The following is a 19,077-nucleotide window of genomic DNA, read 5'->3' as shown; positions in this document are numbered from 1 at the left end:
CCGCCGTGCCCCCGGGACCACCGGTTCCCCCCTCCCTCCCCACGCTGTGTGCAGGAGAAGTGCATGGACAAGCCGGGTCCGAAGCTGGACAGCCGGGCCGAGACGTGCTTCGTGAACTGCGTGGAGCGTTTCATCGACACCAGCCAGTTCATCCTGAACCGGCTGGAGCAGACGCAGAAATCCAAGTCGGCTTTTTCGGAGAGCCTGTCCGATTGAGGGGGGGGGACCCGCGCCCCCGGGGGTGGGGGGACACACCGGCCAGCACCCCCCCATTTCATCCCCCTCTCCCCGCCAGGCCGGACCTTCCGCCGCCGGTCACTCTGCCGCCTGAAATGAGCCAGGATCAGCTCTGGGGGTTTGGATTTTGATTTAAGAGCCGGTCTCGGGGGAAAGCTGCAGCAAAGATGAGAGCCCAGGACAGAGGCAGGGTTGCCCCCTCCTCGGGGTGACGTGCTATTACTCCCGGCCCCGTGGCCACCGTCGTCATGCTGGGACCACCCCACGCTACGCAGGGAGGCACCCACTCAGCCACACGGAGGGACGGTGACACTCGCTGGTGGCAATCTCAGCTCTGGGCAAGGCCACCGCTGCCTTCCAAGCCTGCTGCACAAAATGAACCCTCCTGGGTAAACGTTTAACGAGCCCCGCAGGCGCCGTGGCGGCGCAGGCCGGTACAGGTACCCTTAGAGAGAAGAGCTCGTCGGGCACAGTGATCATCCCAGGCAGTCACTACTGGAAAATAAATACTTTCAGGCTTCCATAAATAAATCATTCGCGTGGCCAAGTGGCTAATTACCAAACTCCAGCACAACTCTGTCAATACCCACTCGCTCCATGAAGTGCTTTCCCCCGACCAACGTAATAAATATTAACTGGGTCAATTTTTAATATGAGGTTCTTCTTTGTTCAGGTAGATGGCCACTGAGAATTGAAAAAAAATCTGGTCGTCTTGTCAGTCCCCCTCCTTCCCAGTGACCCTGTGTATTGCAAATTTATTGGAAATTTAGCAGGGAGGGTGCACGACTGTCTCCTGGCTAGAAGGTCTGCTCTGAATTCTCATTTGTTTCTCAATTAATTTGCTCCCACGACTCAAACTCGTTTCCTGGGGGAGTCTGTGGCCTGCCCTCCTCTTCCCCAAAGGGTTAACAGCTCCTGCTGTCCTGTAAAGGAGTACTTTCTTTAGAGAGAGACTAAATGCAAGAAAAGAGTAACCAGCTATTTTATAATCTCACACATCTTTACCTGTGGAGATGACTGGAGGGAGGCCTATGGCCGTGTGTTCTGCACCTTTGCCCCCAGGACACAGAGAGGAGCTTCTGCCTGGAAAAACACCAAACTACTGATCCTCCCTCTGGAAAGGCAGCGTAGCATTCCAGCAGTGCTTTATGTACAGCAGGGCTCTGGGAAGCCTGGAGTGACCCACTGCCAGCGGCTTAGAGCTCTGCACAGGAATGTGGGAAAGCAGTTGGTACAAGTCCACTTGCCACGGGTGGCTGGAGAGGGCGTGTGAGTGCCTAACACGGGTGGCTTGTAGCCAGCAGCCTTCCTGGCGGTGGCTGGAGAGGGCGTGTGAGTGCCTAACGCCATGGGTGGCTTGTAGCCAGCAGCCTTTCTGGGAACAAATTCAGGATGGGTTAAACAGCTATGCAGATATAAACCCACCCAAGTGAGGACACAGCTGTCTAGTCACCATTCAGAGACTTACCTCAGTAGCTAAGGACTCTTGGGTCACTCCTGTTCCCACAGTCAACAATTCCCTCTCCTGTCCCCTTATCTTGACTTTCTCTGGAGCATCCACACGGTTCTTCCTACCCCTGTGATCCTTCAGCCCTTTCCGTGCTGGCCCAGCTCTCGGTACAAATGTGTCAGAAGCCACTTGGTAACTGAACAAATTGGGTTTTAATAGAATATTAAGCAGGTACTTAATCAACCCGCACTGCAGATGATGGGTGAAGAGGTTGGTCCCTCTGTAAGAGCCACGGCAACAAATTCAGGATGGGTTAAACAGCTATGCAGATATAAACCCACCCAAGTGAGGACACAGCTGTCTAGTCACCATTCAGAGACTTACCTCAGTAGCTAAGGACTCTTGGGTCACTCCTGTTCCCACAGTCAACAATTCCCTCTCCTGTCCCCTTATCTTGACTTTCTCTGGAGCATCCACACGGTTCTTCCTACCCCTGTGATCCTTCAGCCCTTTCCGTGCTGGCCCAGCTCTCGGTACAAATGTGTCAGAAGCCACTTGGTAACTGAACAAATTGGGTTTTAATAGAATATTAAGCAGGTACTTAATCAACCCGCACTGCAGATGATGGGTGAAGAGGTTGGTCCCTCTGTAAGAGCCACGGCACCACGTGGCAGCACCACTGAAGTTTTCCAGTTTTGGCTGTATTCTGTTCTCGGATGTGAATCTGTAAATAAATTCTAGCAGAGTGAGCAAAACCAGTACTTGACAGAGGAATTTTTGAATTAATACTCTGGGTGTGTCATCTTTAAAGCCAGACATTCATCTTCTCTCTGTGTAACCTTAGCACCATGTTAGATTATTTTGTAACTGTTAATCTTCTAAGTATATTTTTTTAAAAAGGCTGTGAGGCGTCCCCAAATGCGTGTTCTTCGCATTCAGTGAGGGTTAGCCCTGTGTTAGTGCTGAGGGCCTCTGCGCCGCCGAAGCCTCCATCCTGATGAGGGCAGATCAATTCTTCATGTAAAAGAACAGCAAAGAGGCACCAGATCCCAGGACATGAGCTGTTCCCAGGGCTCCTGTCGCAGGAAACCGCTGTCCCTGTCAGCCCGTGGCAGCAGCAGGTCACCCATCCCACGCCTGGGGCAGGTAGATGGTCACTGCTATCTCCTGCTAGTGCAGCAGCAGCTGAGGCAGCATGTCCAACCTCACAGTGGGAGCAGAAAGCTAGCAGTTCAGAGGCTTCCTCACATGCTTTCACCTTCCTCCTCCTCTTCCTCCTCTGCGCTCTGAGAGCTTTTGTCCTCTGAGGGCAGGAGAGGCTGGTGCTGACATGACTGATGCCTGTCTGCACTCCTCCATGAGGTGCGTGGGTCTGTCCTGCCTTGCTGCAGGAAAAGGGGCAGGAGGTCTGGGGTGAAGGGCATGTCTCTGAAAGCGTGGAGGAGGAAGATGCCGGACACGATGGTGAGGAAGCCACTGATGGTGCCGATAATGTTGTCTAGCACCATGTGTTGCCACTCCTTGAAGAGGATGGCAGAGCACGTCATGACCGATGTGGTGAAGAGCACGTAGTAAACGGGCGTGACCACGGATGTGTTGAAGATGTCCAAAGCTTTGTTCAGATAGTTGATCTGGACGCTGATGCAGATCACCAGGCACACCAGGAGCACCCAGCCCAGTGGTTCTTTCAGGACTGGCTTCCCGGAAAACAGTTCCTTCAGGGCAATGCCCAAGCCTTTGACACAGGACACAGAAAGGGAGCCGATGGCCGAGCAGACCAAAACATAAACCAGGACGTTGCTCTGTCCGTAACGGGGTCCAGCCACGAAGATAAGCAGAAGGGAGCTCACCAGGACACACACAGCAAATACAATGAATCCTTGGGGAAAGAAGAATTAAAGAGCTCTATCAGAGAACAGTAGGGCCAGTGACAGATGTAACTGAACAGCAAGTGGAGATGGAGGACAGGCAAGGAACTGCCCCATCAGTCTGTCTTTTTAGCTTCCACCCGTAGGGACCAGGGTTGGGAAGCAGAGTTGGTCTCCAGCCTGAGCAAAGTTGCAGAGACAACAGGGCTGATCACAGCACTGCCCCACAAATCAGCCTGTCAGGGGATACCTGTGCTGGAAGGGGAAGGGGTGCAGCCAGGCTGTGTGGCACTGGTGGAGGGCTTGTTGACCAGGAAGATGGGGGGCACAACACTGCTACCCTCCTGTACAGGAATTCCCTCTCCAATCCCAGCACTGCCACAGGCCAACCCCTTCTGCTGACAGCTAATTCCCATGTGCCCCACAAATCAGCCTGTCAGGGGATACCTGTGCTGGAAGGGGAAGGGGTGCAGCCAGGCTGTGTGGCACTGGTGGAGGGCTTGTTGACCAGGAAGATGGGGGGCACAACACTGCTACCCTCCTGTACAGGAATTCCCTCTCCAATCCCAGCACTGCCACAGGCCAACCCCTTCTGCTGACAGCTCAGCTAATTCCCATACTCTTTGCTTATTGCTTCTGTATCTCACAGACAGCACACCCAAAAAAAGGCACATTTGGTTAAGTTAACAACCCAAGTTCTCCTCCTTCCTTCAGCACAGAGCCAGGGACTTGGGAGCATCACTTAGACTCCCTCTCTGCAGAGTGGGGTCCCCGTCTGCTTCTTTCTTCCAGAGTCAAGAGGATGTGACAGTCCTAAAAGCTGACATGTCCCCCTGTGTTCTGAGCTAGTTAATAAGGTGTAAATCCTCTGAGCACATGCATCAAATGCTGTTTGACAACGTTATTTCACATTTGGAGCGTGGCCAGAAGGCAACCCACAAGCTCTTCTGGACATGGGGGAACATTTCCTCCACTGGAATGCAGAGCAAGGAACAGCTCAGTTACCCTTTAGTTCAGTCCTTCCCAATCTAGCCAACTTGTATCCTATCTTCTACTATCATTTCCAAGCCTGAAGTTAACAGGATCCTTTTTATTCAAGTACCTGGATCTTTCAGCTTCTCTGCCATTGACTCCAGGCTGGAAACCTCTTCTTCCTGCGGAGCATGGATCACCATCACCGTGGAGCCCAGGATACTGAGGAGGCAGCCAATCTTCCCATGAACATTCAGCTGCTCATTCAGGAAGGTGGAGGACAGAACTGCACTAAAAGATAGAAAAAAAAAAGCCCAAAACCAATTAGGCCAAGGGATGGAATGCCTGAAGGAAGAGACAGAGGAAAGCAGAGCAACTGCTTTCACCACTAAGGGGTGGTGGGTGACGTAAGGGTGTTTCTGAGGCTGCTTACCTAACAAGGACACTTAGAGCACCCAGTGGAGTCACCAGCGTTGCAGGGGCAAAGGCATAGGCAGCAAAATTTGCTGCTTCTCCAACTCCCACTGCAAGAGAAACTGTCAGGTAAGCGCCAAAGTAGGAGCAATTCAGCATAATGCTCGTTGGAGTGCAGTCAGAAGAGAGCCTTGGTTTCCACCTGAGCATTCTGTGTTTCTCTGAGGTATGTCTTGCAACCAGGAAAGAATAGCACCAGCAAGAACAAGCAGAAGCCCAAGATGGGTTCTTTTGGGAAGAGAAGGCTCATAGTAACGCATGGTGATCCTTAGTGGCTACATAGGGCTATGCAGCTGAGCAGTAACCACAGAGAAGTATTTCCATAATGTCCTCAAAGCTGAAGGAGTTTTGGCCTGGTTCGTGTTTCTAAGTCATGCTCTTCTCCTGGAACAGCTTTTACAGCTTTTTAAAGGGGAAATCAAGTACAATTGGTTATTAACGTTGCAAAGTGTAAACCAGAGCTGCTGAAATCACTGCAGCACTAACGCACGGTGCTGGATGTGCTGTTGGAACTACCTCAGCTGGACAGGCCACTTCAGAACTACTCAACCCCACCCAGTCAGACCAGCGCCTCAACTCCTGTTTAGCAGAGGAACCTCGTAATCCCTGAGACTTTAGAATGTTTTAGAGTTACAATTAGATCGACAACATCCTCAGACACTTGGATGAAAATCAAGTGCTCAAACAATGATGACAAACACACTCACAAACACACAAAAGCGCGTGTTGCTGGAGTTTCAGAGAGGGTACTTACTGCACAGCAGCCCTGCCCACCAAAGCCATTCCTGCAGGTACGCGTGACCTCCTTGCCCTAAGTAAGGAAGAGACAGCAACAAGAAACTTCAAGTGAAGGTACACGAAAAGCTCATTATCCTGCCAGAACAGAAGCAAAATGGGAGCAGCCCGACCTCCTCTAAATTCCAGGCTGCCTCGGGTCTGTCTCCATCATACATCAGCCCAACCCAGGTGTGGGCAACCACCAGTTCTTTTCCCCTAAACCCAAATATTTTATCCCCCAGGTTCTCCCCCGTTTTATCCCCGCATTGTCTCATGTTTCAAGAACACGGGAGCCGTTCTACAGACTTGTCTTTGTGGCGATGGCCGCCTAATCCCTGCGGTAAAAACTCCGCTTTTAGACCAAACCTTCCCTCCCAACAAGGCGGGGGGGTGGCCCAGGCCCAGGGCTGGTCGGAGACGGACTACGGTGACCCGCGGGGTCTGGGGGGGGGGGTGCAGGGACATCCCAGGGCCCCCGGGGCGGAGGTGACAGGGGACGCACCGGGCCGTTCTGGCCTCCCCCGTTAGCCCGAGCCTCCGGCCCGGTGGTGGCGGTACCTGCCCTGACGCGGCCGCGGCGGCAGATCCGGAGCAGCCCCTTCTTCTTGAGGATGAAGCTGCTGCCGATGAAGGCGCTGGAAGCCAAGGCCAGGCCCAGCCCCACATAAAAGCCGGTCCGCCCGCCCGCCGCCCCCATGGCAGCCCCCGCCGCCGCTTCCGGTGCGTCGCCAAAAGCCTTCCCCCGCCGCCGGGCGGAACGGACGGAACGGGGCGGAACGAATAGAAAGGGGATCGGGGAGGGGGGGGAGGAGTCTCTGCTACCGCACCAGGGCCTGCTTCCGCGGGAGGCTCCGGTAGGGAGGGCTGGGCGTCGCGGCCACCGGATAGGTCCTGCTCCCCGGGGGTTTAGGCCCCGGAAAAACACACCCCCGCCTTCAGCTCCTCCCGCCGGTGTCCGTGGGCGATAGCACGGCCCCGGGGGTGTCGGGCTGGGGTTACCGTGTAGGAGCCTTCTTGGCCGGGAGGTGATCGTGGCTGGTTTTTGCGAGCTGAGGAAGAAGAGAGGATGAGTAAGAGCAAGGACGATGCCCCGCATGAGCTGGAGAGCCAATTCGTGCTGCGGCTGCCGCCGGTGAGAGGCCGCTGGGCCCGGTACAGCCCAAAAGGCTGCCGTCGGGCCTTCGTCCGGATTGCCTGGGGAGCACCGGGCTTGGGAGAGAGATTAAGAAGGGGAAGGGGGGGGGACAGGCCAGTGGGATGTCTGTGGAGCCGGCAAGGGACAGGTTGGATGCTTTTGGCCTCGCGTAGCACATTCCCACTCGTTTGAAGAGATTTTCCATGTTTTCCTCTTGTGGGGGGAGTGAGACGGAGCAGGAGGCTCGGAAGACAACTCAGAGGACGAGGGAGGAAATTTCTGTAAGAGTAGAGCTTCAGCAAGTGCTGGGTCTTTAGCTGCCATGGCTGCCAGTGCACTTGATGCTATTTGTCGGGTGCTTAAAGCTGAAACTGTGTCCTGCTGAGCCCACCAGAGCCATGAGGGGAGCTGCAACGTCCCCCAGGGCTGTGGTCCTCTGTCACAGCCGTATCATGTCAGGAGGGTGTGAAAGGCACTGGGAACAGCAGAGCCACAGGGTTAATACGTGGTATTGGGAGGAGGGTGCAGTTTTCATTGCCATTTTCATTGCAGTTGTTTTTCTGGGTTGGGATGGCAGGGGTGTGGGTAGGTTGGTCAGAAGCTTTTGGTGATTCTCAGAGGAAGCACACCCGTTCCTGACGTTGAGTCTGTCCAACCTTCCCAGGAATATGCCTCCACCGTGCGGCGAGCGGTACAGTCCGGGAATGTCAACCTGAAGGACAGGCTCACCATCGAGCTACACGGTGAGTGAGCAGGATCAGGGCACCTCAAAGCTCCTCTGAGTGTCCGTAAGTGAAGCTGTGCAACTTGCATGTGTTTTCCTGTGAAATTTTGCTTGTGAGGAAAGGCTGAGAGAGCTGGGACTCTGAGAGAAGGCTGAGGGGAGACCTTATTAATGCTGACAAGTATCTAAAGGGTGGGTTGAAGGAGGATGGAGCCGGACTCTTTTCAGTGGTTCCCCGTGACAGGACGAGGGGCAACGGGCACAAACTGGAACATGGGAAGTTCCATTCAAATATGAGGAAGAACTTCTTTCGGGTGAGGGTGGCAGAGCCCTGGAACAGGCTGCCCAGGGAGGGTGTGGCGTCTCCTCTGGAGATCTTCACGCCCCCACCTGGATGCTCCTGAGTGATGTGCTCTGGGCAACCCTGCTCTGGCAGGGAAGTTGGACTAGATGACCTCTAGAAGGTCCCTTCCAACTCTGACAGTTCTGTGATTCTGTTGCTCAGGAATGTATCTCTCAGTTTCACTCTTTAGTGACAGCACTTACCTGTCCCCTGCCTTCCCGCAGCCGATGGGCGCCATGGGATTGTCCGCGTAGACCGGGTGCCGCTGGCAGCCAAGCTGGTGGATCTGCCCTGCATCATCGAGAGCTTAAAAACCATTGACAAGAAAACCTTCTATAAGACAGCGGATATTTGCCAGGTATGGGCTGTCCTTGCCAGCCCCTACAGCTTAATTCCTTGTTTCCTTCCCCAGGAAAATCCTTGTACGCTTTGGCCGCTGGAGAAATTGAACGCCATGGCCAATTTGTGTATTCTCACAATATCAGCAGTTTAAAATTCCCCGCTCCACTTGGTGTTTAGAAATCCCATTTTTTAATCATGAAATGGGGTTGTCCTTGTAACAGCTTAACTGCTGCTGTGTTTAGATATGAACTGAGCTGGGTGGGAAACATCTTGTTTCTTGTACCCCGTGCCCGTGAATCCCTTTGGCTCACAAGATGCAGTGGGCAGTCACTGCTCATTTCCCAGAAAAGCTTTCACATCCCTTTGTCCTTGTGTTACAATAAGCACCCTTTTGTGTTCATGTGGGGATTCCAGATGCTTGTTTGCACTGTGGATGGTGATCTCTACCCGCCTTTGGAAGAGCAAACCGTGAGCACTGACCCCAAGGCAAACAAGAAGAAGGACAAGGACAGAGAGAAGAAATTCATCTGGAACCATGGCAGTGAGTAGAAGCTGTGCCAAACCTCTCCATCCCACCACCCCAGTGTCCCCACAGCCACGCAGGGCACTCACCACTGCTGTGTCCTGGCTATGCTGCTGCTCCGTTTGCAGTGCTCTCCCTGTTCCTGAAGGGATCTTCTCCCTTTTGGCACGCGGCTCTCCCGTTAGGCCATCTGCCTGACACATGCAATCTGTTTCCTCTGTCACAGTCACTCTTCCCCTGAAAAACGTGCGGAAGAGACGATTCCGGAAGACAGCTAAGAAGAAGGTGAGTTGCTTCTCACAGAGATGCAGATGCAATAACCGAGGGACAGGAAGGCAGAGACATTAGAGCTGAAACACTCTATTAGTCCAGAAAACATGCAATTTCTTAACATTGCTTCCCATGTTTCCTCACCCAAGGTGAAGGTGAAGGCAGGGTAGTAGATTTAAACACTTCTTTGGATGCTTCCTCCATGTTCTCCAAGATGCTTCTTGAGGGGAAAGTCCTCTGTGGAGAACTCCATTCCTGTGGCTGCCTTGCCATAGTGTGGCTCTTCCTGCTCATAGAGACAAAAGGAAGACTCACATGGAGATGAGGCTTCACTCGTTCCTGCTTTCCCGGCTGAAATCATCTCTCTGTGCATGGCCCCTTCACTTCCCCAACGAGCGGCACTACAAATAGAATAACTGTCATTTCAGCTGGGGGAGTGACAACAGATGGAGCTCAGAGACTGTCTCTGTGCATATGCACAAGCCAGGCAAGGTGTTGGGGAGCTGCAGCACCCTGAGGCTGGGAAGACTTGTTCTTCTCCGCTTTGCAGTTTCCCAGAACAGCATGGAGTGCTATTTTGCATGACATTTGGGAAACAAATTACTTGAGACGTTCTTATAGCCCGCAGGAGGGGTTTGATGTCACCGCATTAAGATTCCTGGCTAATTTAAAAGTGAAAAATGAAACCTCCTTTTGAGTGTGATGGGAAGGAGTTGAGTTGACCATCCATCAGGAAACAGCACCTCGAGGACTTTCTGCATACACACGGAAAGTCTAATTTCGTAAGTAGTATAAGTAGAAAAATGAGAGCACACAACCCACCGAGGAGCTCTGCACAAAGAAGATGGATTGCTTTCTGGAGGTGCATAGATTACTTTTAGGGTGAACATGAGCAGAAAGCATAAGAGAAAAGAGGCTTGAAAAGAGGGGTCTGTCCAGAGGTGGAGGGTTGGAGTTGACCAGCACCAGGGGCTCACATAAGGCGTTTAATCACTGTTCTCTTTCCCCTCTCTGGCCCAGTATATTGAGTCTCCTGATGTGGAAAAAGAGGTGAAGCGTCTCCTGAGCACAGATGCTGAAGCTGTCAGTGTCCGTATCCTTTTAAAATTAACAAAGCTCGAGTTGGGGACAGGAAGCTGTGTGTGACCTTGGGGTTGTGGAAAGAAGAGACAAGTTCGGCTTTGGGTGGGTGTGAGAGGCTGGGAGGTGAGGACACAAGAGGCACTGAAGTTTTGGAGCTTCATCTTTGCCTTGTTCAGAGCTCATCATTTCTTCTTCTTCTTGCAGACTGAATTATTGTAGTGAGCAGGAGCTTAACAGCAGAGGAGAAGACATCACAAAAGGGGCTGGGGTTGTTTGTCCTGGTTATTCATGGGTGCAAGGCCAGACTTGTTGCAGGGGCAGCAATCTCCTGCAGTTTTTAGCACTCTGCATCTTTCATGTTCCTCTTTTTCCCTTGACTTGTCTGTTCCTGCTGTCAGGCTGGGAAGTCATTGCTGAAGATGAAACAAAAGAAGTAGACAACCATGGTTCTCTCACCAGCCTGGACATCTCCTCCCCGGGGATGTCGGGACATAAACAAGGCCATGGCTCCTCAGGTGCAGTGGGGAAAGCTGTTGGTTTCTTTCTAGTCGCTTAGTAATCAGTTGTGCCCATTCCCTCTGGGGTAAACCCTAACCAGAGTGAAGGAGGGAGGGCACTGAGACAGGCACCCTCTACTGAAGTGGTCCCTACCAGGCAGAGGGTGCAGAGAGGTCATCAGCTGTGTTTTCCCTCTTCCCTTTTGCACCCCTCTAGAACATGACGAACTGCGGGAGATATTTAATGACATCAGCAGCAGCAGCGAAGACGAAGACGAAAGGGATCATCATGACGATGAAGACCTGAACATCATGGACACTGAGGAGGACTTGGAGAGGCAGCTGCAGGACAAGCTCAATGAGTCTGACGGGCAGCAACAGGAGAACGAGGGGTCCAACCAGATAGGTGAGCGGGTGGCAGAGCGCAGCAGAATCACCAGGGTGCCAGGCAGGCTGCACTGCCCTGCTCTGCTGCTGCTCTGGGTCTGAGCTCACTCTCTCTTCCAGTCATGGGGATCCAGAAACAGATTGACAACCTGAAAAGTAAGCTCCAAGAGACCCAGGACAGAAGGAAGCGCCAGGAAGATCTCATCATGAAAGTGGAGAACCTAGCCCTCAAGGTGAGAGCTCTCCTGGGGTCTCTTCAAGTCTTCTGCTTAGCACTGGCTTGCCTTTAGATCCAGCAGACTGATTTCCTGCTGCCCTGGAAAAGTGAGGGGCCTTTACCTCCTGGCTTAAAAATTGTGGTGTGACCACACGCACTCCATCATTCCCTGTGGAGACAAAACAATTCATGAAACTGCAGGAGATAAGGGGGCTGGTTGTCGGTGCAACTTGGGGCTTGCTGTACCATTTGATGTGTTGTGCCAGCACCATTAGGTAGAGAAAACATTGGTAACTGTGGTGTGTTTGTCTCTGCAGACCCGTCTCCAGGCCGTGCTGGATGAGTTCAAGCAGCAGGAAGAGCGAGAGAAGCAGCAGGTGAGGAAACTCCCACAGTGGAGTGGGGAGGACTGGGGCACGGCACGGTTCTAGGCTTGGCCTGTGACAAAGTTTCCCGAATCTTGTACCACACCAGCTGCTCTGAACTCCAGTGTTACAGATCCAGGTGTGGTTGTACCTCCTCTGTAGCTGCACGGAACTTCCTAAAGCACAAGGAGGTATAGGAAATGGGGTTGATTGCAGCCTTCCTTCTGGAGGAGCACTGAGCCAAAACTCATCTAGTCAGCAGCCCAAGGCTGTTGGATTGCTCTCTGGGGTAAAACACGACACAAAACCACTAGCACCCGTGTAAAAGAAGGGCAGTAGCTACAGGGTCTTGGCAGATTCCCTGCCTGGGCAGCTCTGCTGAGTTTTAACCAGGTACCAAGGCAGGAGGTTCCTGCTCCCAGGTTCCTGTTGTGTGGCTTCACCTTTGGGCAGTGCTGGGTTCTGCCCCAGTGGTGCCCAGGCACAGCTCCTGCAAGCTACCAGCAAAGCAGCCACCGCCGGAGGTGGAAGATCTGCAGAAACACAGAAGTGCTTGGGCTGGAGCTGCCAGGAGCCCCAGCCCTGCCTTACTGTAATGCCTTGTTCTCTCTTTCCAGATGACATCCCTGCAGGAGCAGCTGGAGTCCCTCATGGAGAAGTGAGGAGCGAGCCTGGATCTTCATCCCTGCGAGCAGAGCTGGAGGCGTTCATCTGCCACGCTGAAGTCTTTGCTCTAGTCACAGCCCTCTGCCACCAGATGTGCTGCTGGGCAGGGCTAGAGGCTCCATCTCCAGAGCTGCTCTCACATATATTGTGCTGGGCTTAGCTGGTGGAGCTAAAGAGTTGGACTATGCCTGTGAGGGCAGCCAAAACCCTGGGTTTACTATAAATACACAGCACTCTTCTCCCAGAGGGGTTTAGTTCTCCCTGGGACGGTGAGATGCTTTCTGCATCTTGTTGAGTCTTGGACTTGATGGGCTGTGGCCTGGTAGGAGCTTGTTCTTGTGTTTGAGGAGTGCTTGTCTGCAAACCAGACTCAATAAAGTATCATTTCCAACCCAGGTCTCTTCCTCGATGCTTTCTGCATCTTGTTGAGTCTTGGACTTGATGGGCTGTGGCCTGGTAGGAGCTTCTTCTTGTGTTTGAGGAATGCTTGTCTGCAAAACAGACTCAATAAAGGTATCATTTCTAACCCAGGTCTCTTCCTCTGTGGTCTCTGGAGCACAGACCAGCACTGCCTCTTGTCACCGTGTGCCTGACCACGCACAGCCCCTGGCTGGTGTTGGGCTCCTTCCCTGGAACTCTCCTGGCGTGGCTGGGTCGCTGCGTGCGAAGGGGACTCCGTGAGCTGTCACTCTGTGGGAGGAAGGAGGTCCTCCTGATCAGGGAGTTTCTTTAATTCCTCACAGACTAGGCAGGCAAATCCCAGATTAACCTGGCAGGGTGGGAAGAGGATTAGAAAGGCAGTCCCAGAACGCAACGGAGGGCACCGCGGGCTTCAGTGAGGGTGTGCCACGGCAGGACACCCTTCTCGCAACCCAAAGGGCAGGGGACAGGCAGAAGGCTTCCAGGTTCTGCCTCAGGAAAAGGCCAGGAGAAGCCCTGGGAGATGACATGTGTGTCCAGATAGTGAGGAAAGAGAGAGACCCTGAGGAAGACACAGGGTTCAGGAAGGGTCAGAGCGTGCCCATGTGCCTGTGACCGGCTCCTGGGGCCCGGCAGGAGCAGCCATGGAGGAAACCTACCTGCTGAATGTGGAAGGGGTCAAAAAGAAGATTCTGCATGGAGGCCACGGGGAGCTGCCGAAGTTGCAGGATGGGAGCAAGGTAAGTCATCTCATTTGGTACCCCAAAGCCCTGGGAGAGGGGAGTGGGTCTGACACAGCCATCCCTACCCATCTCGGGACAAGCCGAGCTCCAGGTCTGTGGTTTGGGGATATCCCATCCCCAGGAGATCCCTCTCAAGGGAGGTAGCAGGAAGGGCTGTTTTGGGCACAGGCAGCCACATTGCCCCCTCCCTTCACCTCACGTTGGGTGCTGTTACCCACCTCCTCCCTCTGTCCTGGGGCCATTGGAGCTCAGCAGCCACTATGGGTTGCTGGAAATTTGCCTTTCCTGATGTGTCAAACAGCCAACAGGGAGCTCTTGGAGGTTTCTGAGGTTCCCCAGCCCACAGGTAGTGGTAGATCAGCGCGGGTTCTGCCAGGTCCTCTCTACTGGGTTATAAAGGGGCAGCCAAAGAGAGCAGCGAGATGCAGCAGCGATGGGCGTTAAGAAGCTCCACCATCTGCTTGCTGTCTAAGAGAAGTGGGTAGGAGGCACAATCTCCTGCTGCGGATGGAGAGCTGCCAATCAAACCAGCACCTCGCCGGGAGCAGACTTGGCCCCAGTGTCCTAGGAATTTGGGGCTGGGGAGGGGACGGAGGGCTCTCCCTGCGGTGCCTCCCCCAGCTCAACGCTGAGCTTTCTCCGGGGCAGATCACCTTCCACTTCCAGACGCTGAAGGATGACTTTGAGAGGACAGTGATCGACGACAGCCGGGAAGCTGGCATGCCCATGGAGATCATCGTGGGCAAGATGTTCAAGCTGGAGATCTGGGAGACGCTGCTCAGCTCCATGAGAGCCGGGGAGGTGGCCGAGTTCTGGTGCGACGCCATCGTGAGTGAGGGGCCCGTGGGCGCCCACTCCCCTCCTTTCTGCAGAGCCAGGGTGTGGGACCGTGCACCCCAGAGGTGCTCCAGCCTCACCTGGTGCAAGCACAGGGGGCACAGGTGCCACATAGCCACAGCACCAGGGGGGCTGCCCCAGAGAAAGGGGGTGCAGGCTGGCCCCGTGTGGCTGAGCGGGTTGCTCCCCCTCTTTACAGCACACGGGCATGTACGCCCTGGTCTCCAGGGGCATGCGGAGGATCGCGGAGGGTCGGGACCCCCTGGAAGGGCAGAAGCACCGCTGTGGCATGGGCAACATGTTCGACTACCACAGCACGGGCTACGACGACCTGGATGAGCTGCAGCGGACACCACAGCCCCTCATCTTCATCATGGAGTTGTTCCGGGTAAGGGGGAATGGAGGGGACGGCAGCCAGCGCTGGGGGGACATCCAGGGCAGGCAGCTCAGGTCCCATTGGCCGTGCAGGTGGAGGAGCCCTCGGCGTACAAGCGGGACACCTGGGCCATGAGCAAGGAGGAGAAGCTGGCGGCGGTGCCCGTGCTCCACAGCGAGGGCAACCGCCTCGTCCTCCAAAAGGAGTTTGCGCAGGCAGCGGCGAAGTACCAGGAGGCTGTCATCTGCCTGAGGAACCTCCAGGCCAAGGTGAGCAGGACCCAGCCACCTCCTTTCATCCCTGCCATCCCTTTTCAGCAAAGCCCTCTGGGTGCTTGGGAGAAGGGACAGCCACAGCTGTGAACTCCCCCGGGGCAGGAGAAGCCGTGGGAGGATGGCTGGCTGAAGCTGGAGAGCCTGGTCACGCCGCTGGTGCTCAACTACTGCCAGTGCCAGCTGGAGCTGGGAGAGTACTACGAGGTGCTGGAGCACACGACAGAGCTCGTCCAGAAACACAATGGTACCCATGCCCTGCATCCCTCCCCTGAGCTGTGCCCATGGCCCCGGAGGACTCTGTCCTCTGGATCCCCACTCCATGACAATGCTCATCCCACGTCCCTCTGCCCCTGATGGTACCTATGTCATCTGGATCCCCGTGTCCACTGCAGGACCCGTGTCTCAGGTCCCCCTGCCCATGTCCTTGCTTTCCCCTGCCCATATTGGCACCTGCACCCCATGTCATCTAGGCCTCCCTGCCCATGATGTTGTCCCACATCATCCAGATCTTGCCCACTATGGTTCTCCTTACCCATGATGATCCCTGCCCCCCGTGTCCCCTGGTGTCCACGGTGGTATGTGCATGTCCCAGGTCCCCCAGCCCATGATGGTACCCCTACCTACAAGTGTGTCCACCCCGTGTTCCCCCACCTATGATGGTACCTGTGCTCCATGTCCCCTGGATCTCTAGCTCCTGTGACTGGTGGTCCTGAGCTGCAGGACCACCACAGGGGGGTCTCCTCTCTTGTCCCACATCATCCAGATCTTGCCCACTATGGTTCTCCTTACCCATGATGATCCCTGCCCCCCGTGTCCCCTGGTGTCCACGGTGGTATGTGCATGTCCCAGGTCCCCCAGCCCATGATGGTACCCCTACCTACAAGTGTGTCCACCCCGTGTTCCCCCACCTATGATGGTACCTGTGCTCCATGTCCATTGGGTTCCCTGGGTCTCTAGCTCCTGTGGCTGGTGGCCCTGAGCTGCAGGACCACCACGGGGGGCTCTCCTCTCCCGGCAGACAACGCCAAGGCCTATTTCAAGCGGGCAAAGGCCCACGCCGCTGTCTGGAATGAGCGGGAGGCGCGGGAGGACTTCCTGCGGGTGGCTCACCTCGACCCCTCCATGGCGGCCGCTGTGAAGAAGGAGCTGAAGCAGCTGGGGGAGAGGATGAGGAAGAAGCACGTGGAGGATCGGAAGCGCTACCAAGGTCTCTTCCAGCCGCCCCGGGGGCCACGGGCCAGCGAGGGGCAGGAGAGCAGGGAGGTAGGCAACGGGGCGACACCGCAGAAAGAGGCACCCCAGGGTGAGGTTGGGGTCCCAGAGACCCCTGGACAAGGGGAGCAGGGTGCAGGGACCGAAGAAGCAGCACAACCAGGGGCTGACCAAGCAGAACAAGGGACCCCCAGGGCCGGGTGTAAAGGAGCAGCACCGACCGAAGAAGCAGCACAACCAGGGGCTGACCAAGCAGAACAAGGGACCCCCGGGGCTGGGTGTAAAGGAGAAGCACCAGGAGGAGAAGCAGCCCAGGAGCAGCCAGCAGAGGTGGAAGGGAGGGATGGGACAGAATTGGGGGAAGAAGCAAACCTGGGCACCTGTGGAGCAAAGCCAGAGAGCAGGGGAGCAGAGATAGGGGCAGAGGAGGAAGATGATAAAGAGGAGGAGGAGGAGGAGGAGGGGGAAGAAGAAAAAGAGAGAGAGGAGGAGGAAGAAGAGGAGGAGAAGGTGGAGGAGGGGGGAGCAGAGATAGGGGCAGAGGAGGAAGACAAGAAAGAGGAGGAGGGGGAGGAGGAAGAAGAAGGGGAAGAGGAAGAGGAGAGGGAGGAGGAGGAAGAAGAAAAAGAGAGAGAGGAGGAGGAAGAAGAGGAGGAGAAGGTGGAGAGGGAAGAAAAAGAGGAGAGGGAGGAGGAGGAGGAAGAAGGAGGGGAGGAGGGAGAAGAAGGGGAAGAGGAAGAGGAGAGGGAGGAGGAGGAAGAACAACAAGAGAGAGAGGAGGAGGAAGAAGAGGAGGAGAAGGTGGAGGGGGGAGAAAAAGAGGAGAGGGAGAAGGAGGAGGAGGAGGAGGAGGGGGAAGAGGAAGGGGAAGAGGGAGAGAAGGTGGAGGAAGAAGGGGAAGAAGGGGAAGGGGGAGAGAAGGTGGAAGAGGAACACGTGGAGGGGGAAGAGGAACACGTGGAGGGAGAAGAGAAAGAGGAGAGGAAGGAGGAGGAAGAAGAAAAAGAAGAGAAAGAGGAGGAGGAAGAAGAGGAGGAGAAGGTGGAGGAGGAAGAAAAAGAGGAGAGGGAGGAGGAGGAGGAAGAAGGAGGGGAGGAGGGAGAAGAAGGGGAAGAGGAAGAGGAGAGGGAGGAGGAGGAAGAACAACAAGAGAGAGAGGAGGAGGAAGAAGAGGAGGAGAAGGTGGAGGGGGGAGAAAAAGAGGAGAGGGAGAAGGAGAAGGTGGAGGAGGAGAAAGAAGAAGAGAGCCCAGCAGCAGAGATGGAAAAGCTGGCTGTAGGGCAATGTGGGGCAACAGGGGATATGGAGGCAGAAGAGCTCGGGCCAGGGCTGGAGCAGGGAGCCAGTGGGCAGCCTGGCACAGGGAGCATGGCCAAGGCGGAGCCAGGCGGAGCCCCAGAGCCCCCCGGCGAGGGGCTGGAGCCAGCCGAAGGGCCCCCGGAGATGGAGGATGAAACCTCCAGAGAGGAGCTGGAAGAGGGGAGCTGTGGGGAGCAGGGAGCAGGTAGCAGCCCAGGAAATGCTGGGGAAGGCAGCATCCCCCCAGAGAGCATCACTCCCAGGGTGGTGCTCCAGGCTGGGGGCTCACCAGCAGATGAGGAGCTGGGTGGAGGAGCAGAGGTACCCCCTACCCCATAGCAGTCACGGAAGGAAGCGGTGCACCCCCCGAATGGTGCAGCGAGAGCAGAGAGATCGGAGCCACAACCCTGGGCCATGGCCAGCCCTGAGCAGGGCTGGTTACCCCTGGATGTGGGAAAAGCTGCTGGACCGCTGATGAGGAGGTGGCACGGCACAGGCAGCGGGGCTGCTGTGCCCTGAGAGGGAGCCCCAGGGCCAGGGACTGGCCCTGAAGTGACACGGGAACAATACTGTCCTCACCCCGCTGCCGCCGGGGCCACCAGCCCTGCTTGTCCAGCAGCGCCTGCTGCCTCCCTGCCCCGACTCATCGGCTCCAGCGCCTTTCAGCTGGGCCCCGCTGAGCTTCGCTGGCTGAGAAATAAAAGCTTTTTTCCCTGGCAGCGTGGGCTGGATTTGTTCCTGGACGTGACCGGTTTCCCTGATCACAGCCTGCATCGCCCGCCTTGCCCTGGAGCCTGCGGCGCAGGGATGGGGCATTTCGCTCTGCCCTTTGGAGGGAGTGTTGAAGAGGCTGCATTTCACCCCCATCTAAGCTCTTGAATCTCTCCTGTGTGAGAGCTGTCCTCGTAGCTACTGCAGTCCTCCATGTCAAGCCTTTCCTGAGCATCATCAACCCTTCCAGGGAGGGGTGAGAGCAGCTCCAGCCCTACAAGTAGCAGTCCTGGGGCAGGCTTCACCATCAGCTGAGGCTGGGCTGCACCCCATGCAGCAGAGAGGGCCTGAGAGCCCCCAGCCTTGCCCTGAGCTAGTCCTCAGCTGAGCCCCTCACTGTGCCACAGAGACCTGGGGAACATGGGCAGCACTTGGAGCAGAGGCACCTCTGGGTGTTGGAGACCTCAAGGGGCTCCAGGGAGAAAGCATGGAGGGAGAGAACTCCCTGCCCAGCATCCCACCGTTGCCTCCATCCTTCCTGGGGCTGAAGGGTTTCCTACAGCAGAAGTTCCCAGGTGAGGAAGAGGGACCTGTCCCACCCCTCAGGCTGCCACATGGTCCTGAGCAGAGCTTGTTAGAAGAGGTTAAAAGAAGATGGTGGTCAGGGCACCCACCTGTGTCTGGGGAGCCTGGGGCTCTGCTCACAGCTTCTGCTCTGCCTCCAGTAGTGTGGACAGCCAGGATGACACAGGACACAGGGACATCCATGTCCCAGCAGCCCTGCAGGAGCGGTGCCGGACTGGCACAGCATCAGGAGCTGCCCTGACCCAGCCAAGGTGCACGGATAGAAGAGGCCAGAGTACCGATCCGGGTC

At 55.6% G+C, this 19,077-nt stretch overlaps 4 protein-coding genes across 4 annotated transcripts; 3 read left to right on the top strand and 1 right to left on the bottom strand.

The window, feature by feature from the left end:
- Window positions 1-1,551, top strand: TIMM8A (translocase of inner mitochondrial membrane 8 homolog A (yeast); the record flags this gene model as incomplete). The annotated part of the gene is made up of 1 exon (XM_014954903.1): window positions 1-1,551. A coding segment is annotated over one exon (216 nt), but the record flags the coding sequence as incomplete, so codon positions are not given.
- A 694-nt stretch (window positions 1,552-2,245) lies between these two features.
- On the bottom strand, window positions 2,246-6,476 carry LOC106895621 (magnesium transporter NIPA2-like). The gene is made up of 5 exons (XM_014955148.1): window positions 6,337-6,476; window positions 5,756-5,812; window positions 4,961-5,051; window positions 4,658-4,818; window positions 2,246-3,566 (listed from the first exon to the last, which is right to left on the bottom strand). The coding sequence occupies exons 1-5, from the start codon at window positions 6,473-6,475 to the stop codon at window positions 2,932-2,934; spliced, it is 1,083 nt and encodes a 360-aa protein (XP_014810634.1). The 5' UTR covers window position 6,476; the 3' UTR covers window positions 2,246-2,931.
- Window positions 6,477-6,619: 143 nt separating this feature from the next.
- TAF7L (TATA-box binding protein associated factor 7 like) lies at window positions 6,620-12,725 on the top strand. The gene is made up of 11 exons (XM_014955149.1): window positions 6,620-6,910; window positions 7,578-7,656; window positions 8,205-8,338; window positions 8,737-8,863; window positions 9,072-9,130; window positions 10,136-10,208; window positions 10,597-10,713; window positions 10,913-11,101; window positions 11,203-11,315; window positions 11,617-11,676; window positions 12,282-12,725. Exons 1-11 carry the CDS (start codon window positions 6,845-6,847, stop codon window positions 12,324-12,326), a joined length of 1,062 nt encoding a protein of 353 aa, XP_014810635.1. The 5' UTR covers window positions 6,620-6,844; the 3' UTR covers window positions 12,327-12,725.
- Window positions 12,726-13,394: 669 nt separating this feature from the next.
- Window positions 13,395-16,147, top strand: LOC106895623 (aryl-hydrocarbon-interacting protein-like 1). Its single transcript, XM_014955151.1, has 6 exons — window positions 13,395-13,490; window positions 14,142-14,321; window positions 14,530-14,718; window positions 14,799-14,975; window positions 15,084-15,217; window positions 16,000-16,147. The coding sequence occupies exons 1-6, from the start codon at window positions 13,395-13,397 to the stop codon at window positions 16,052-16,054; spliced, it is 831 nt and encodes a 276-aa protein (XP_014810637.1). The 3' UTR covers window positions 16,055-16,147.
- Window positions 16,148-19,077: the final 2,930 nt, after the last annotated feature.

Source organism: Calidris pugnax, unplaced genomic scaffold (genome assembly GCF_001431845.1).
Source record: "Calidris pugnax isolate Ruff unplaced genomic scaffold, ASM143184v1 scaffold38, whole genome shotgun sequence".
Taxonomy (NCBI): Eukaryota; Metazoa; Chordata; class Aves; order Charadriiformes; family Scolopacidae; genus Calidris; species Calidris pugnax.
Note: the sequence above shows the minus strand (reverse complement) of the source record. Positions and strands in the feature narration are given on the sequence as shown.